The 19,198-nt window shown below is 39.6% G+C and overlaps 1 protein-coding gene across 9 annotated transcripts in view; it reads right to left on the bottom strand.

Moving 5' to 3' along the window:
* Positions 1-1,071: 1,071 nt before the first annotated feature.
* The window catches only part of enah (ENAH actin regulator), a 94,245-nt gene continuing 76,118 nt past the window's right edge, over positions 1,072-19,198 (bottom strand). For 6 of the 9 annotated variants that reach the window (XM_057352417.1, XM_057352416.1, XM_057352419.1 and 3 more), the window contains 10 exons: positions 17,140-17,474; positions 10,600-11,304; positions 8,704-9,032; positions 8,127-8,263; positions 7,864-7,912; positions 7,687-7,738; positions 7,259-7,325; positions 5,217-5,301; positions 4,386-4,443; positions 1,072-3,471 (listed from right to left, as the gene is read on the bottom strand). In XM_057352417.1, the coding sequence (XP_057208400.1) occupies positions 3,434-3,471; positions 4,386-4,443; positions 5,217-5,301; positions 7,259-7,325; positions 7,687-7,738; positions 7,864-7,912; positions 8,127-8,263; positions 8,704-9,032; positions 10,600-11,304; positions 17,140-17,474 (1,855 nt within the window). In that variant the 3' untranslated portion in view covers positions 1,072-3,433. The remainder of the gene's footprint in view (positions 3,472-4,385; positions 4,444-5,216; positions 5,302-7,258; positions 7,326-7,686; positions 7,739-7,863; positions 7,913-8,126; positions 8,264-8,703; positions 9,033-10,599; positions 11,305-17,139; positions 17,475-19,198) is intronic. The other 3 variants (XM_057352414.1, XM_057352421.1, XM_057352422.1) reach the window with 3 other exon arrangements.

The following is a 19,198-nucleotide window of genomic DNA, read 5'->3' as shown; positions in this document are numbered from 1 at the left end:
TTTAACTGAGCGCTGATTGGTGGGTAGGTCTTTGAGCTTGGGGCATAGACAAAATGTAACAAAATGGAGTCCTCTGGCAGGACAGTTTAGCTGTGAGATATGGGATGGACAGGCAACGTTTTTAAAAGTTTTAAGGCTTATGAAGGTTTAATTAAAGTTGGATGTTAATGGATCGGGACTTTTTTTCACGAGGTCAACGTAAGATTTAACAAAATGGAGCAGAATTTTTTTTGTAAAACATGCGTTGCAATTGTTAATGTAATAATCAATATTAATTCAATTAATATTGATTTAAAGTAGTTTGTGAGTAGGACATGTGATGTATTTATTACATTAAATGTGACAAAACAAAATAGCAAGTAAATAAATTGATTTTGAATTAAAATTCCATGCAAGGAGCTACGAAAATTCTGTGTACTGTCCTAAGTGCACAGTCCATTTTTAAATATTAGAAATACCATTAATACCTGATCCTTAAATATTACATTTATGTAAAGCTTGTATAAAATAACTACATAAAAAATAAAAGTCATACGTTTTAAGTCGGAAGGAAATAAATGTACTGCAAACGTGCATATTCAGTTTCTGCTTTTGTCAGGTTGCATGACTGCACTTGACCTCAGATGAACTGCAGTAATGCCTCCACTGTTCAATCCAGAAGCCACCAACAATCTTTTAATTGCAGCTCACTTGAGATTAATATATTTGATATGTGAATGAGACTGCAATCTTTGCATAAAAGTTTGTACAGGCATCATATTTCTCTTTTGAAGCACTACATTATGTAATACATTTATAGACGCGTTATGTCTCTGTGTGTTACTGGATCGTGAAGTGTTAGCTGTTCATGCAAGTCTCATTTTTAGTTAAGTCCTGCCTTCTTCCTGTTTGCCTCATCTGAACAGCCAGTAAAGCAGCAACATTTGCTACAGACCAGGTGTGAAACTAGGATGATGTCATGTTGCACAAGTTCTATATATGTGATTTAGTAAGATCCCAAGGCAACAGGCGATTTCTAGCCCAGATTGTTGTAGTACACAGTGCATACAGAAATAAACCATGTAAACAGCAATGTATTGCAATTTTTATTTCATTTGCTCAAACAAAACAATGTTAGCATGTAAGAAACTTCTAATGAACATGAAAACAGTATGGTACAACATGACGATAAAATAGAAAGATAAAGAAACTGAAAGTTGCATTTTAAGGAAGTTCAGTTAAATATGACCTGTCCCAAGGTGCCGACAACACGTTCAAAATTGATAACATCATCAACTGATTTCCACCACAACAAAGATCAGTTTCTCACATCTCACCAGCATACATGGTTTTAACCTTAACACAAACCACACCGTAATTGCAAAGGAAAATGACGCAGAAGAATGAGAATGCAAGATCATAAAAGCTTCCTTTGCAACTCGCTGAAAATGCAAAACAATCAAAGTTATGGCAGGCCCTAAAATAATACTCTCTATATATACGCTTTTACATTTCTGACATATCAAATACAACTTCCGAACAAGGCACAAACCATGAGGATCACAAACAGGTTTATCCAGGAATGAATCAACCCTGATCAAAACATTACGCCTGTTTAACCTAATGATCAACCAACCATAGTTGTTTGTTGTTAAAACAAAGGGTGGATCAGGAGAGTGTGACGTTCTAGAGATGAACTCACTGTTTAGCTTTGGTGATATTGCCAGCCACAAAGTGACGGCTGTCCTGTCAGCATTATAATAATTTGAATTTCTATGGGTTTTTAAAGTGCAATCAATGCTGTAAACACTCCATACAAACGCTCTGATTCCTTGAGAGATTATTTTCAGTGATGGCAAAAAGGATTTGTTGTGAACTGCACAAGAAGTACAAAAGAAATTACGTAGGATTGAAAGGTGAGCAGATGCAACCATGCCATGGGTTGGGGAGAGATTTGATCCGAGAGAATAAATTCAATGATTTTTCGTAAAATTCACATAGCCTATAATCACACTTCATGTTTTTACAAAGATATCCATCTTATAAAGCACATTCCCAATAAAAGTTCCCTAACAAAAGCATGTTGGAAGATAGAGCCCCTCTACAGAGCCGAACGCCCTCCAGTGTGCAGAAAAGGTCAATGCAAAAATAAACAACACATGATTGGACAAAAAAAGAAACAAAAATCCAAACCATTCTTAATGCCACAAACCTGTATTCGTCTCTGATGTGCTGCTTGGCCCAGAAGAAGCAGAATAAGTTCCCATGCATGATCTTTTGCATCCTTAAATCCTAAATTATAGGATGTCGTACCCCTGCAAATTTATTATGGCTAAGAGTTGTCCTTTTGCGAAATGCACTACGAGTATGCATATGGAGAACATCATCCACGGTTTGAGGGCAGAGTGGATAGGCTTAAAGAAAAAACACATGGGAAAACGAGTAAAGATGCTACACTTATTGCTTACGAACTAAAATTATTTTCGTGGCAACCGTTTTTCCCTTACAGCTCATAAGAAGACATGCACTGAAATTGAAAGAAATACGAAAGAGCCTACGGTGAGTAAAAAGTTTCATAGTATTTCTGGTTAGCACTATCTACAGATACGGTCCGGTCGACGTTGGCGTCAACCTTCGATTTGATTGGCTGAGAGGATTTTGGTAAGAGCTACAATGATGTACAGTAGAAAGGCATTGTCCCTCGTAATCTTCCCGGCGAACACACGAGACAAAGAAGGTATACGTGTAACAGCGGCTCATCGACCAGAAGACTCATCATCCCAAGCTACCTGATATGGTCTTGGCGAACATCAGAACAGGTTGACTGAATGAGGGTATAATGTTTATTTTCTTCTTATTTTAATGTACATATTGTGATTAAAATAGTAGGAAGACAAGCTTTAGAGTCCTGCAGCAATAGACCACCATACACATTTGGTTGGCCAGAGATCAAGATTCAGCTCTATATAAAGACCAACTGAATTAACATTTCTTCATCATCATCATCATCACCACCGTTTAAAGAATTCATAAAATACAAAGCCTGCCCTTTGCTAAACAATGTGCCATAGAATGAATGTCATCAGCTCGATTTACAATTTCACTCTTCGATGGTTAATACAGTATGTAGTTCAGTAATAGTTTGTGTCCATCATCCGAATTGCCTTCCGCAGTAAAAGTCATCCTTTGCATATGGACAATCGCTTCCTTAAGTGTCCTGACCCCCCCAAAAAACAGGGCTTTGGGAGTACGCCATTGCTTTCGAGGCATCTGGGCATCCCCTTGCACCCCCGTGACCTCACGCTCAAAACTTCCTCAACAGATCTTCCCGAATAACATGGTTATTGTGATCACCACTGGTTAAAACTGTAATTGTCCATTTTCATTGCTTTTGAGATAATGTCTTAAACCGAAGCTGATCTCGTGGGTAAAAATACAGATGCGTCTCATCATCCTATGCAGAGTTTGACTTGCCCAACTCCTCCCTGATTGCTGCACAAGACAAGACAGAAACGAGAAAGAAATTGTGAATTATATCATGCTGACAGTTTACAGTTTAGACACACCTACTTATTCTTTCAATAGTGTTTTCCACATTTTAGAAAACCAGCGAAGTGAGCAAAACTATGAAATATCAAATGAAAGCATCATAACTCTTATCATTTTGCATCTTGAGAAGAGGAGACACCCTGTGGTTAGTAGAGTTTCTCTGTAAAACTGCATATTATGAGCACTCCTAACCAAGTTTAACAGGTTCTACTTGTATTCAGGCTTTCCACATCTGTAACTTTTTTTTAATGCTTTTCCAGTGGCCCAACTCCATATATTTTAGGACAGTTTTGCAAAAAAATGTTGCCACATTCTTGTTGGCATTTAAGCATTAAGTCATGAAAAACACAAATTCAACTAAATGTGTCCAAACAGTTGACTGGTAGTGTTTAGTAGCACTGTTGTCACCATGACCATGAAGCTGAAATGAAAAACTTATTTTTTTTTTGAATATTGTAGTGTGTTTATAAATGACTTTTTTTTATTCATGTGCCTCATAATCTTTAATAAAAAGTGAACCTCCTCCCTGTCTCGAAAGACCTCTCTTTACTTCCTGTCACAAGGAAGGGTGCAAGGAAGGGTTATCGGAGACTCGTTCAGGCACTGCAAATTCAAATGTGCTTCCATTTTTTAGCAACGCCCAACTTCCAACGATCCAATCAGTTCTCGCTGGATGAAATCAAGTCCCGCCCTACATTTTTTTCTCATTTGAGAAGCGGTTTCATTTGGATATACGTCCCGATATGGAAAACAAGACAAATAATACTTCCGTTTCATGGTGACTGTAAAGTTTGTGATGTATTACAAAGCTCAGTTGGCATCTTATATTGTGGCCATACAATGTAATGAAATGTTACCATCTATTAGTTCTTCTTTCAGCTTTGACAGTTCCTTCCTCATCTCCTCTAGAATGTCCTAAAAAGCAATTAAATACATGTCAACAATTCAAATATTATTTGTAATACCGTTATAGCATCAAAGGGAGAAAAAAAAAACGTTTTTTCCAAACTGTAACCATGATGCACTAGAAATCTATTTTCGTCACTTTGAGAAGTCAAAACTCATTAAGACCCGAGCTCTTAATACAAGCTATTACTATCAAGTACGATACAACACAATACAATACAATATATAATATAATATAGTGTATTAATACTTGATATAATAGTTAATGTGAGTATTATATCCCTTAGTTTTGGTAGCTGGAAGGAAATTTCTGTCAAGATGACCAGATGTGTTAGTGTGTCAAGAAATTGACCATCATCACTATGTCACTATAATTATACAGTAGCTACTGTAAGTAACCCTTCACCGCCACAGACAGATGCTCCACTGACAGTGTGTGAGCCACTTGAGTAACTGTGTCCTCAGATAAGTAAGTCTCCGGCATGAGCCTTTCATATCTAACAGGCTCATTCATAGAAGAGAAGGGAGGTATTGTGGAGAGAACTATAATTGGACACACCCACAACACTGTGCACTTTAAACCAGTATTTCTCTGTTTCATTAGAAGCCATGTAATATGTTTGTTAAAATAGGCATTTTTATCCTAATTTAAACACATGTTTTAGTAATATTTGACCAACAAGTTGAGGAAGCAATTGAGTAAATCCCTGTTACACTTGAGAGTGAAAAGACTGAAAGGTGTCTTTCGATTTGAGTTAGTTCCTTCTTGATTTGAGAAGTACCTGTTTCAATCTGTCATAGTCTAAAGTTTCTGTTGGCACCCCATTGGCACTTATGGATCCGGTAGGAGTTGGTGTAGACCTTGGTCTAAAAAGAAGAGATTGGGTGAGGCGAAGCAAGTCACAGAAACAAACAGTATGCAGATCAAGATGCAAGGCAGATGTTTGGTCACACACTTACAGATATTAGTGTTTATACGCAGCATTAACATACCGTATAATAATGCACATAGACAAACTTCAAATGCAAAAAACAAATAAAAAGTCACAATTTCAATTTGTAAAATGCAGAAATACAACGATTAATGTTTATGTATTCCTTAAATCATTTGTATTTAGCTGCATTCATTGTACTGAAATAGATACACGCATATCCAGCTACACATATCACATGTTCATATACTGTACATTTGGGTGATGTGAAAAGAAGCACAAGGGGTATTTCTTTGCAAAACCAACATTTGTTAAGTCTAGGTCTAAATGTCAGAAAACATTTTCAAAAGTTCGCAAACCACAGCAAACAGAGATACCAAAGATTCTTTCTTTTCTTCCACTTCAAATGCATTCACACATAACACCACACAATCCATCTGCTTTATCGCTCTCATGCTCGTCTGGAGCTGAATAAGCCGAGACGGGAAGCTGTTGCCAACACAATAATCACTATAGGGTGGAACGTGGGAAACAAAGGAAATGACGCTTTATCTGTGCCATCATATAAGTAATGAACGCTGTGAACAGCGGGTTGCCTTTTCCAAAAAGGGAAGCAGAAGCTAGGCGTATAACAACATTATGAAACAAATTAGGAAGCTAAAGTTGTTATCCCTGGAATAGAGTCATGCTATGAGTCTTCTTCCATTTCGTAGGCGTCAGGATAATTTTTCTCTCCAGAATAAAAAAATGCTAAAACATATGCACATTTGCACGGGGAGGGGAAAGAGTTATCTATGAAACCAGGTGGAAGAATTGGCAAGAGCGACCTTAGACAAATGTTCCTACTCTCTGATAGCACAAGACCCTGACGTCTCAGTTCACTTTATAAGAGCGGTATTAAATTACGAGGTTATACTCAAGAGCTTGATCCACTTTCTCTTTGAAAACAGATGCATTTTTGAAACTCATCATAATATCCAATGGGTTACTGCTGATTTAAAGCAGAAATGACATTGACATTCATCTGGCAGACACATTTATCCAAAGTGACTTCAAAACCATGCTTTTCTTTGGAATCAAACCCACGATCTTCGAGTTGTCTGTCCCATGTTCTACTATTGAGATACAAAAACACCAACAGTAACTTGTGATCTTTTGACGGACTCATAAACCAAGACTTAATTTGTACAATTTTACAGTGATTATATTGTTGGCAACAGCAAAATGTTTGTGTACGGGAAGGAATAAGAATTGTAGACAATCATCGCACCAGCCCTCATCTTATTTACAGAACACTCTCAGCAAACAAATCTAGAAAGAGTTCTCAAACTAGTCTCTGATACCTGTTTAAGGAATCATAGTACTTTTCAGTACTCATCTGATTTCTCCATGGTACGTCCCGTCTGTGAGAGTAAAGAGACTAACCGGTCAGAGGTCTGCAGCTTGGATCCATGATATTTTCATTGCTAAATACTGAATGACTAACGCCGATGAAATATTTCTATTAGTTATCTCTGTAGTGTAAGTGTAGCCCTACTGAAATGTGCTTCAGTCAAAACTCAGTGCAAATCATTTTTGCACATGACTGAAATGGTGGAATATACTCAACAAAAAGAAATCAAATCCTTAAAAAATGCTTGTAAAGCACTGGTAAGAAGCAACACAGCTCTTGGCTTTAGTCATGTCAAGCACGGGCCCGGCCGTCTGCATTCTGACATGCCATTCTGTGGGCTCCGGCTCGCAAGCACATGATGCAATGCAGCGAAGGCAAATGATAATTCAAACTAGCGTGGACCAGGACCTGCAAATGACTCCCGGAAGCTGAAAGTTTTCTTCAGAAAGTCATAATGAAATCTGTGAAGCATCGAAAACAATGATGTGCAAATGATTACCTTCCGATGACTGGCGATTTGCTACCATTCATTGTGTTTGTCCTCTCCCAAGGCTTTCTGGGCATGTCTGTGAAAAAAAGTAAGCATTATTAAACCCAATCAAAGTCCCTCAGACTCAAGACAAGTCAGTTCAACTGACAGCTATTTAGTAATCCGCTGTTTTCAAAATAAGCATACTGTACAATTCCAGCTCCTATTTACTTGAATAAGGTCAAATATAATTCTCCAAAACTGAAGATGAAAATGTAATACAATCTATAGTAACTATCAGTATATAAGGGTTTTTAAAATCTTTGAAAACTCTCAAACTGAGTCTGATCTGACTTTTAAGTTCTTTTTAAACTAAAACTAATGCAAAACTAAAGCCGGTCAGATTTTTATCTTCATGTGTCCCTGCATGCACGTTTCTTCACTCATCTGAATCTTACCTGGTGTGCTACAGGCTGACACTTTCGGAGTTATGGTTGCCTCAAACTCCTCCTTTTGGAAAAATAAAAGCATGATCCATTTAACAATCCATCACATGAACCATATAATCAACTACATCATTCAATTATAAATATATGTACAGTATTAATCACAATACAAAGCTGATGTAAACTCACAGCTTTCTGCTCAGGCTCTGGTGATGATCCCTTCTCTGCAATTCTTCTCCTGCATCACATCAATAGTAAAGTCTTACATTTCTTGCCATTGCTATTGACAACAAGCAAATTCTATGACTAAACTACTCCCTACTCCTATCACTGTGACCTTGTGTAATCCAATTACATGGCAACAGTGCTAAATACAGGCATAAACATTTTTCAGAATATTTGATTACTCAAATCACACAGAACGCTACTCAGACACACGCAGTGTAGTTCACCTCCTGGCCAGCAGGGCGCTCATTTCCTCCATTAGACCGCCTCCTCCAGGTAAAAGGCCGTTCCCACGGGCTGCCTCGGGCTTGGCACCACCAGAACTCGCAACGCCGACCAAAGGTGGAGTCGGTGGCTCATCAGGCTACAGTAACAAACAGGAACGTTTCGAAAATGATTCAGGCATTTCTGATTTGTTATGCATTTCATTTGTTTCTTTGTGATTTAATGTCATGCAAGTGAAATACTGGAAGAAAATGAATGCAAGGCATATCAACCAACATTATATAGGGCTTCTTAAATTCCATCTTTGTAAAGTTTAAAACAAATTCTAGTCTGACCTACAAAAAAGTATGAATAAAACTCCAAGAAATGAAAGCCCACCGAAATCCAATATAATGTGTTTCATAGATTTAAGTCACATAATGAGAGATCATTGCCTGATAATAGAAAACTGGCGTCGGGGTCCACAAAGGCATTCAAGAATCCTCTGTAGTAACTCACATCAGGGTGAACTTTAATGCAACTGTGCCGAGTTTAAGGATCATGTGATGCATTGAGATGGTTCTAAACTCTTAGTCTTACCCTTGAAACTTTCCGTAGCTTGGCTCCAGCGAGGGCGGCTGCGAGCCCAGACAGGGCCTTGTTCTCTTCTGTGGTGGGTGAGGGGGTGAACAGACCCGAGGGTAAGGGTGGGGCGGGAGGTGGTGCTGGTGGTGGAGCCTGGCCTGAGGGTGGGGGTGGTGGTCCGGGAGGTGGGGGAGGCCCTGTCGGGGTAAGTGTAGGAGGGAGCGGTGGCGGGGGAGGAGGAGGGGGGCCAGGGGGCGGCGGTGGTCCGGCAGTGGTGGGAGTCACAGTGGAGCCGGGAGGAAGGGGCGGGGGAGGTGGAGGGGTGGGCGTCCCCTGTACTAAATCTGTGGGATTAATAAGAATTAAAATATAGTTAGAACACATCTCTTTAACTTCTATACAAAGAATAGGTGAAGGTTTATATTTTTATGATTTACAATAGTAAAACATGAAGACACAGTGAAATGAGTCATAATGAGTTAAATGGATGTCAGTGTCTGTCCATATTTGGAGCCTATTCAAGGGATAGTTCAACCAAAAATAAAAATTCTGTCATTGTTTATTTACCCTCATGTTATTCAAATCCAAAGTCTTCCTTTCTTCTGTGGAACACAAAAGAAGATATTTTGAGAAATGTCTCAGTTATTTTTTGTCCTTGCCATGGAAGTCAATGATGTTTGGTCACCAACATTTTTCAAAATATCTTCTTTTGAGTCTTACAGGTTTGGAAAGACATGAGGGTACTCAAATGATGAAAGTATTTTAATTTTGGGGTGAACTATCCCTTTAATTAATCAGTATTTAAACTACAATGTTTGGTACAACCCTTAAATGAATAATCGTCATCCAAATCTCATTCTGTAGTAAGACAGGTGACATCAAGACATATAAACATAAAACAATCATCCATAAACAGTGTCTGACAATGTAGAAAAAAACTGATGGTTTATATGGGTAAACATGTACAAATCTGTGAATTAAAAAATGTAGAGATTTAATAATTGAGACTACAGTTTGCTTCCATTAAACTACAAAAACATAATAAATAAACCTACATTTGCTTTAAATTAAACTCATCTTGACATGTTCTCAAGCAAACATTTAGACTAGTTTTGGACATACAGTAAACAGCTGAAGTTGTCATATCTGTGCCATGCACGTCTGCAAATGCAAAGTTAATCATATTAGTGTGTAGAATTTAGCTCAATGTCAAAGTGCATCATGCATATAAAATGTGAAGTCTTAAACCTCTTCTATAAATAATTCAGGAGAGGTGATCTTATTTCAGTGCTGTTTATCTGACCTTCCACGATGCTCTCTTTATTCAGCACAACGGTCTGTCTTTGATGACCTCATCAAAAATAAAACACATGGTCAATTTATTTTTCGTTTTGTTCTGATCTTTCATTTCAACATTATAAACTGCCTCTTCTGAGGATGTTTCATAAAACAAAAGTGTGAACATGAAAAATAACCAAGGAGTGTGTAGTGTTCGTGGATGTCCCATGTAAAGTTTACTGTACCACAACAGTACTTGTACATGTTAACATCTAAAACATCTTTAACAATGGAATAAACTGTCTCTGATGAAAACTAAAAGCAATGAAAACAACTCAAATCAAAGTCCACAAGAGTGACAGTGGGGATGTTCTTCATGCCATGCCGCACAATTACAGGCATCCGTCAAACCAATGATCATCGGTGCTATCAGACTGATGTAGACATTCAACATAGAACGGCTCATTTCCAGATGCTTCGTGGACCTTTACATTAAGCCAACAAGCAAAACAATAGTCGAAAGCCAATTGCAGCCACAAGCCTCGCACGGCACCCAGCTCAACGCGGCAGGCCCCCTCCTCGAACCCCAGTTAGTGGGTTAGTGGAGGTGAAGCGACACAGAAGAGGCCTTACCCGGCTGGCTGGGGAAATCAGCAGGCAGCTCTGGAGCAGAGGAGCAGGAGTCTCCCAACCCAGAGTTTACAGAGTGCTCAGCAGAGGCAGGGAAGGCTGTGGAAGGAGAAGGGACAACAGCAGGCTGGGGTGAGGGACACGACACATGGGGCATGGTGGGCGAGGGCGAGTACAGGGGGGGCGGAGGGGGTGGCGTTGGCGGCGATGAGAAAGGCTGACCCGAGACTGGAGATGAGGTGTGGAAGTGAAGCGAGGAAGGTGGCCCGTTGGGCGCCATGATGGGTGAGGGGGGTTTCTGGGAAAGCGGACTGGGGGCGGGAATGGCGATAACTGGGCGAGGGCCCGTGGCCTTGCCGGGTGGACTGCTAATCATGACTGGAGGAGAGGGCGGTAGGGGCATGAAATTACTGGCCATCCAAACTGCAGATTTGGAGGCGGGAACTGGTGGAGGTGGGGCTGGGGGTGGTGGCGTGGGTGGGGCGGGTTGCCTGCGAGGGACGGTGGCGTAATGAGGCAGGACAGGGTGGAAGGCGGAGCCTAGCGAAGTGGCGAATCTGGATGCCGAATGACGCAGGGGAGGGGTGGGAGGGGTGGCCGTGGAGGCGGATTGTGTTGGGTAGCTGAGTGTGGAAGGAGACGCAGGTGACGAGGAAGTGGTCTTATTGTATTCGGGAGGTAGGGGCGTGTATAGGGTGCTTTCAAACGCTGCATGGGTGGTATGAGAGGACAGGAGGGGAGAAGCGGCAAAAGTGCAAAGGGAAAGAACACAAGACAAAGAGAGAGAAAGGGGAAAGAGACAGAAGAGAGGGAGCAAATGAAGCAAGGAAACCAGCAGAGACCTACAAGTCCATCATATGTTTCTATTTCTGTCTATGAAAAGGGAACACAATTAGTACAATCAGTAAGCTTTTGACCACATCATGAATTGTAATGGCTGGATCAACTCCAACATTTGTTACAAAGATCTTGTTCATCATTCAGTGCTTTCAGGAGACATTGAGCATATGGACAAAACCTTCCTGTATCTCCTGGATGCACATTTCACACAAGTTTGGCATCTCTGCATCATCACACATTTGCTGAGGGGCAGACATTTACTCACTTCATGCTTTTTAAGTTTAGCAACATTGAGCAAAAAAGCAGGATTAACCACAAACATAACCTCGCCAGATGACAAATACTGTATGTATGTGGACTGTATGTAACATACTGCTACACCAAAACCACAACTGTGAAAAATAAATCAAGTCATGCAATTCCAATGACTACAATAACATTGCTAAACCAATGACTGTGTCCCAATTTGTAACTTAACCACAAACTTTTCCCATCACTAATTAAAGTTCATACATTTACAGTGTCTTTACATTCTTTTTTTGCATACTCTCAAAGACTGTAAATATTAAAAAGACGTTCCAGTTCTATCACTACGAATGAGGAAAAATGCAATGCACAACCTGTCTAAAGTCCCACCTTCCAATAAAACGAGCCAATCGTTAAAGATGAATGATTCTCTGGAGGAGGAGCTCTGTACTGAGTGTTGTGAAGCACTTGCCCTTTTTAGAGCAAATTAGCTTAAGAAACTAAATGTATTGTTTACTTAATGTTAGGAAATGTTTTATTCTGATATTAGCTAGTGATTTTTAAGAGTTTGGCCTTTTCCCATACAACATGATAAGATGCTAATATGGCCAATTTATTAGGATGACTTCCCTTAAAAGGGATGTGCAACGGTGTGTCATGCATTCTGACTTCTTTACAATGTTAAACGTGCCGTCTTCTCATGCTTGACATGGTCAACTTGGATGTATGACGTAGTATTTCTGTGCTCGATACACTCCCCCAGCGTTCGTATAGGTTTCGGAAAGTTTTTCTCGAACATGAAAATCTGTATCGTAACAACTATTCTTAGTCCATTATTGGACAATTCTCCCGGAAAAGACACGTCAACCTGCGAGAGCCAGATGAAAGAGTGCGCCCACGCATCAACCCGCGAGAGCCAGATGAAAGAGCACCCCCACGCGTTAACCAAAGAGAGTGGGAGAAGGAGCATGCGAACACGTCAACCAGCTGGAGCAAGAGAGAGAGAGAGTGAGAGAGCACTCCGTTCGCGAAGTTCAGCTGTGTTTGTTTGTTCACTGCATTTTGGTGAGGAATGTTATATAAATGGTGGATATAATGCTGGATTTGGAGATCGTTTGAAACCGATAGATGGTGCGGTCCCAGTGCTAAAAGATGCCGGACATGAACCTCAACAATAAGTGAAACTGAGTCATATGTCTGTGTTTGGTTGGCAATGGGTGTGCACGTGCTTTAGTTCTGCCCCCCATCCCCCCGCACACCTCATATGTTATCAGGAAAAAATCGTACAGCTGTATCTGTCTTTTATAAATGTGATCAAACTAAAGTCTCTACGGATATTTGAAGGGTGCGATACTCTTCTGTTAGTACTCAAGATTAACATGAGATATGCAGAAACTGTCTGAGTGACGGACACTTTAAAGAGACTGTTGGTGTTTTTATGTAACTGTTAGCATCTAGCTAAATTGCATTCACAGAAATTGACAAAATGCAAAAAGCATTGGAAATGGCATAGCACCTTTGCATACTATTTTTCAAACTATTATGACATATTCCAGAACGGCCAGAAACCTGGGAGTGGTGATCGACGATCAGCTTAACTTCACTGATCAGGTTGCCAGCACCACCCGGTCCTATAGATTCATCTTCTACAATAATAGAAAATTAGACCTTTCCTATCCGAGCATGCTACGCAAGTCCTAGTCCAGGCTCTTGTTCTGTCCAGACTGGACTACTGCAATGCGCTACTGGCTGGACTTCCAGCTTGCACTACCAAACCTCTACAGATGATCCAGAATGCAGCGGCAAGAGTGGTCTTCAATGAACCGAAGAGAGCACACGTCACTCCTCTCACGTCTCTCTTCATTAAGTTACATTGGCTCCCTATAGTCGCTCGAATCAAATTCAAGACTCTGCTCCTGGCCTACAAGACCACCACTGATTTGGCACCCCCTTACCTTCACTCGCTAATGCAGACTTTAGGGCTGAAACGATTCCTCGAGTAACTCGAGTTATTCGAATACAAAAAATCATCGAGGCAATTTTTGTTGCCTCGAAGCCTCGTTTAATCCATTTAACTACAGTACACACGGAGCACTGCGTTTCCCCACGGACCGTTATTACTGACGCACAGCCCGCTAAACTCTATTCATGTTACAGGGCTCTCAAGTCTCACGCATTCACCGTCAGACATGCATTTTAGTCTGTTCACACGCATATCTCATGCTGATAAATAAGTGATAGCTTACTGAAATGGTGAACTGCTATTTTACTTGGTTTTAGTCTATTTTGCGAGTGAAACTTGTTTTCCGGCTGCATTGACTCCATTAAACTAGATGCGGACTTGTGGACGCCGAATCCTGTTATTTACACATGTCATCTGTCTGTTCTGCGTGTCTGTGAATGAACTGCACAGTTTAACGCGCTACACGCGTGATGCTCATGAATTTGTCTGCGTCTGCGCTTTATGAGGACATGAACTTCATCTCCAGAGTTGCTCTGAGAGTTTATTTCAGAACATTTTACTGAATGAAGCTAACGCACTAAAAAAAAAAGCGTCTTCCGACGACCTGCCAAAATAAAAGTCCGGTTAACTCGGTATTTTTATGTGGACAAATATATTACTATTTAATATTAAAAAAAGAAACTAAAACTAATTTAGATAAACTACATGCATCATGCATAAGCTGAAGTTAGTTGTTTACCTTTGAAATTATTCTTTCTATTTTTATTAATGTTTCATATATATACATTTGTATTAGGCCTATAGTGCATTTTGAATGTAATATGGCAATGGAATGTACTAAATGGGTTTAGTTTTCACAGATATGAATGTATGCAATTTCAGCAATAAATATGTTAATTTTTCTAAAAAGGAAACAAATTAGTTGTTCATTTTAAGAGACCCGTCTTTTTTTCTCTTGTATGTTTAGTATTGCTCTTTAATAAAGAAAACGTACTTATTATTCGAATACCCGATTAATCGATGGAAAATCAGTAGAATACTCGATTACTAAAATAATCGATAGCTGCAGCCCTAGCAGACTTATATACCCGCCAGATCCCTACGCTCTGCAAACGAACGACGTCTTGAGGTGCCATCCCAAAAAGGTAAAAAATCTCTCTCACGTACCTTCTCGGGATCGGTTCCACATTTATGGAAAGATCTGCCCGCTGCTACAAGATCAGCAGATTCTGTAGCCACCTTTAAGAACCATCTGAAAACACATCTCTTCCGTCAACACCTGACTGATCAATTCTGACTTCTGACTATCTCTTTTCTACTCTTTCAAAAAAAAAAAAAAACTTTGCACTGTATAATGTGGTAGGCTATATGAGACCAGTTTTTTTTTTATTGCACTCATGCTTTTTGTTGTCCTTATGTTGTTCCAATTGCTTCCATTGTTTCCCTCATCTGTAAGTCGCTTTGGATAAAAGGGTCTGCTAAATGACTAAATGTAAATGTAAAATAAATCCGTTTGTTTTCTAAACTTTAGCTGTCACACCATAAGACACACGTATTGTAATATCTTTAGGCATGTTTAGTTTATATATGAAAATTATGCACGTTCATGTTTTTGGTTAATGACGGGAGTGTACTGTACGAGTCACTGCGTGCCATATTCTGAGCAAATCTTTCCGCTCCGGTGATTTCTGTAAGCAGCCTGCAGACACAGCTGCCCCCTCGCTGCGTGAAGCCTACCACACCCCCTGAGCACGCTTCAAAATACACGTCAACACACAAGCAAACACAAATTATCATGTCCTACATTCAGGTCATATCCTTCTCATTACAAACGCTGCCGTGCTTATTTGTGTTACTCGAGATTCAATTGCCTTTTACAACTTAAATACAACTTCTGTTTATTCTTTGTCTAAAACGGATAATCCATTTTAATTTAATGTCTTCCATCTCATTTCCCTCTGCTCTTCCACATAGCTAGCTCCGACAAGCAGATCACATGACCTGTGATGTAATGCAGCGTGTTTATGTTCCAGTTAATGATATTCTTCCACTTCTAAAGCATTTGTGGACATACTGTGAGGAACTAATCTAAGTTTATTAAATCAAATTGTGCCCTAACCATTTATTTAATAATAATTCAAATCCTCACAGACATCACTCAGAAAAATCCCAGAATCAGGACGACATCTGCTAAATACATAAGTGCTATGCAACAACACTTGGTTCTGAAAGGAAAACTCAGGCAAACATTATGAAAACAAGGTCCACAAGTTTATGTTTGAGAAGAACATCTCTCTTGGTTCCCTAACATTACACAAACGTTAGAACAAAACACATCGAACAAAGCGTTTAGAACTGAATCAAAATGTTCAACAAATATCTTGAAGACTTATTTATGTGAAATAAAAACAAATACTAAACTGAGCTACATGGCCTATAGTGGCATACTATGAATCCTTAAAAGGTTTTAAAGTGATAATTCACCCAAAAATTTAAATTCTGTCATAATTTACTGCTATCATTTCAAACCAACTTACTTCTGCAGAACACAAAAGACATTTTAAAGAATTTTGGTAAAAGAACAACGGTGGGACAATGCATTGCCATGCATTGGTTTTGTGTTCATACAATAGAAGTGAATGGGTACCACCGTCGTTTGGTTAATGACATTCTTCAAAATATCTACTTTTGTGTTTTGCAGGGGTGAGTAAATAATGTAAGAATTTTTATTTTTGGGTGAACTATCCCTTTAATGTTTCAAGTTCAGTGTCAGCTATGCTCCAATTTTGTTCCATGTTGTTTATCACACAAACAATTTTAATGTCATTTAAAAAAGGCACTAACAGAGCAAACATATTTTCTGCAATAATCTACATTATGCTATAAATGCCGTTGACTGTACTTATCTAATATTGAACCCAGATCATTCCTTGAATACTATAAAAATCCTAACAGCAGAGTTCTGGCAGGTTACCCATAATCCTAGTGGATTGCGCACTGCACAGCATGAGGGAAATGTGGTTAGCCCGCTGATTCATACTTTCCAATATACCAACAGATGGACACATTGAGAAAAAGATGTCCTTATAGGTAAATTAAGACAAAGGTAAGTGCTCCCTTCTCCCACATAAACAACAGCTCTACACATACTATGCAGCCTAGAAATGTCTTTTACAGCACAAACGACTAAATTTGCATGGACAAAATTTGATAGATTTATCATTTTACTGTTGCATGATTCTTTGCCATCTGAATGCCAAAACACCTATTAAAACTGCTTTTTATAGATGTTCAAGTGCATAAAAACTGCAGCACTACAAGATGATTTGTAATTGACACATCACAGGCATTTCCATGCTACGCCTAGACTAAAACAGAGGAAAAGCAACATGTTAGTCGGTTTTATAACCTCAATCAGCTGTTGCCTCCAGCCCGTCATGTCTGCATCTCCACTACGGATCTGAAAAGATGCTTGAAAACATAAAGATGCTCACCGGCGTTGGAGATGCGTCTTCCTCTTTCCCAGTCCATCTGCTCTCTGTCCAGCTGCTCCTGGTGCTCCTGCTTTTCTCTCTCGGCACGCTCTCTCTCCATCATCTCCCGCTCGGCGCGCTCCCTTTCCTGGCGTTCTCGTTCCAGCTGCTCCTGACGTTCCCGCTCCAGACGTTCCTGCTCGGCACGTTCCCTCTCAAGCCGCTCTCTCTCCTGACGCTCCCGTTCCTGGCGTTCCCTCTCCAGCATCTCGCGCTCCAGCCGTTCACGCTCAAGACGTTCCCGGTCAAGCCGCTCGCGCTCCTGCTCTTTCTGACGCTGGAGCTCCTGCAGCTGCCTAAGGGGACACGAGAGAACGCATGAGTGCACGCCGGGCCAGATGGGACCGCGGTCTATCTTTACACACCGTCTAACCTGGAGGCAGGTGAGGGTTTTAATTAGGTAAGTGAGGCGGTGTTGTTACATAACAGGGTGTATCGCTTGACTGCATCATGGGGAAACAAAAGGATTGATGCTTACAGGATTAAAACTCAAAAGCTTCTATTCACCATACAGATTAATCATACGAATGAACAGAACAGTCACTGTCAGATGGTTTAGAGATCATGTTATAATTTTCTTTCATAGCTCAGTTGCTCTTTCACAAGTTCTTACTTGTGTTTCATTAGATGTTTTTCAAAGACTTGTTTTTTTTACAGATTATGTATTTTTCGACCGTAAAATTACAGAAAAAGACCGCAAATTTACAAGAAAACCAGGGGGGGGGGTTGGTGTGGATGGGGGGGGTTGGTCTGTGATGGTGTGTTGGGGGGTTTGGGGTGTGTGTTGTGATTTTACAGGGAAAAAACTTTATTTTACAGTTTAATTCTGCTATGGCCAGTTGCGTTTTTTGAAAATTTCATTTTTTTAAACGAGCTTTCTTCTTTTTACAGTTTATTTTTGTACGGTCAAAAACTATAAAATTACAGAACAAGACAACAAATTTGAAAAAAAAAAGAAAAAAGGGGAAAACAATTTCATATATATCCTAATATCCTATAATTTTACAGAAAAAAAAGAATATTCTCGGTATATTTGAGATTTTTCCAGTTTACATAAAACTTGTTTTTAAACAACAACAACTGAAAAAATAATGTAGACTGTATGGGGGAAATAGTGACATTAAGACATTTTAGAAAATGTTAATAGTTTCTAAGTCTCTTAGGAAAATATCTGTGAGACAGAGGACTTAAGCAACTGTTTTCATTTGCTTTCTGTTTAATCTAACAATAAATAATAATAAAGAAGAATAAAGAAACTGATCTTGTCTGTGTTTTTATACTTGCTGTACGCCATGCAGCTATAAGTTCAGAAATTGTAGCAATGTCAGCATTAGCAGCAAGAAAATTCAAATACATCAGTAACATAAGAACACTTAATATAAAATATACATTTAGCACATAAATATAAAGTCATTTTGTGCTGGGGTTAGTAAAACTACAGGCAGATCACATGCAAATGTTTATACTTCCTGTAGTTCAACTGGTAAAGAATTACATTAGCAAAACAAGTCATGTGTTCGATCACCAAATAAAAATCTCAATGTAGGTAGAACACATTGTATTTCACAGTGAATAATATCATCTGCCAAATGCATAAATGTAAATACAAAAATAACTGGCTCTCATTTAGACATTAGGATGCCAGATCACTGTAATGCAGACAGCGCAGTACATCTCCTCCTCCTCTAGAGAGCAGCATGTACAAATCAGTGACATAAGATGTGAGAAGTGCCAACTTCAGCATCCAGACCAGCTCGTGTGCAGATGTTCTGCTGTGTAAGGCTTTATAAAAGATCCACATGCCCAGAATGCCAGTGTAATTCAACTAAAAGGCACATTTAGAGCGTGGACAGCAGGGACTTTAAATGAAGAAAAATGAGGCAGTTGTGTCACATGGGCTGAAGCAGGACAGAGGGCCTCAAAGACAGAACAGAACCTAATACCAATACTAAGGTTTTCTTTTTTTTTAAAGAAGTAGTTGACCAAAAAACAATCAGACACATCAGACTCTCATTACTGA

Source organism: Triplophysa rosa, linkage group LG15 (genome assembly GCF_024868665.1).
Source record: "Triplophysa rosa linkage group LG15, Trosa_1v2, whole genome shotgun sequence".
Classification (NCBI taxonomy): Eukaryota; Metazoa; Chordata; class Actinopteri; order Cypriniformes; family Nemacheilidae; genus Triplophysa; species Triplophysa rosa.
The sequence above is the reverse complement of the archived record's forward strand: the minus strand, read 5'-3'. Positions and strand labels throughout refer to the sequence as shown.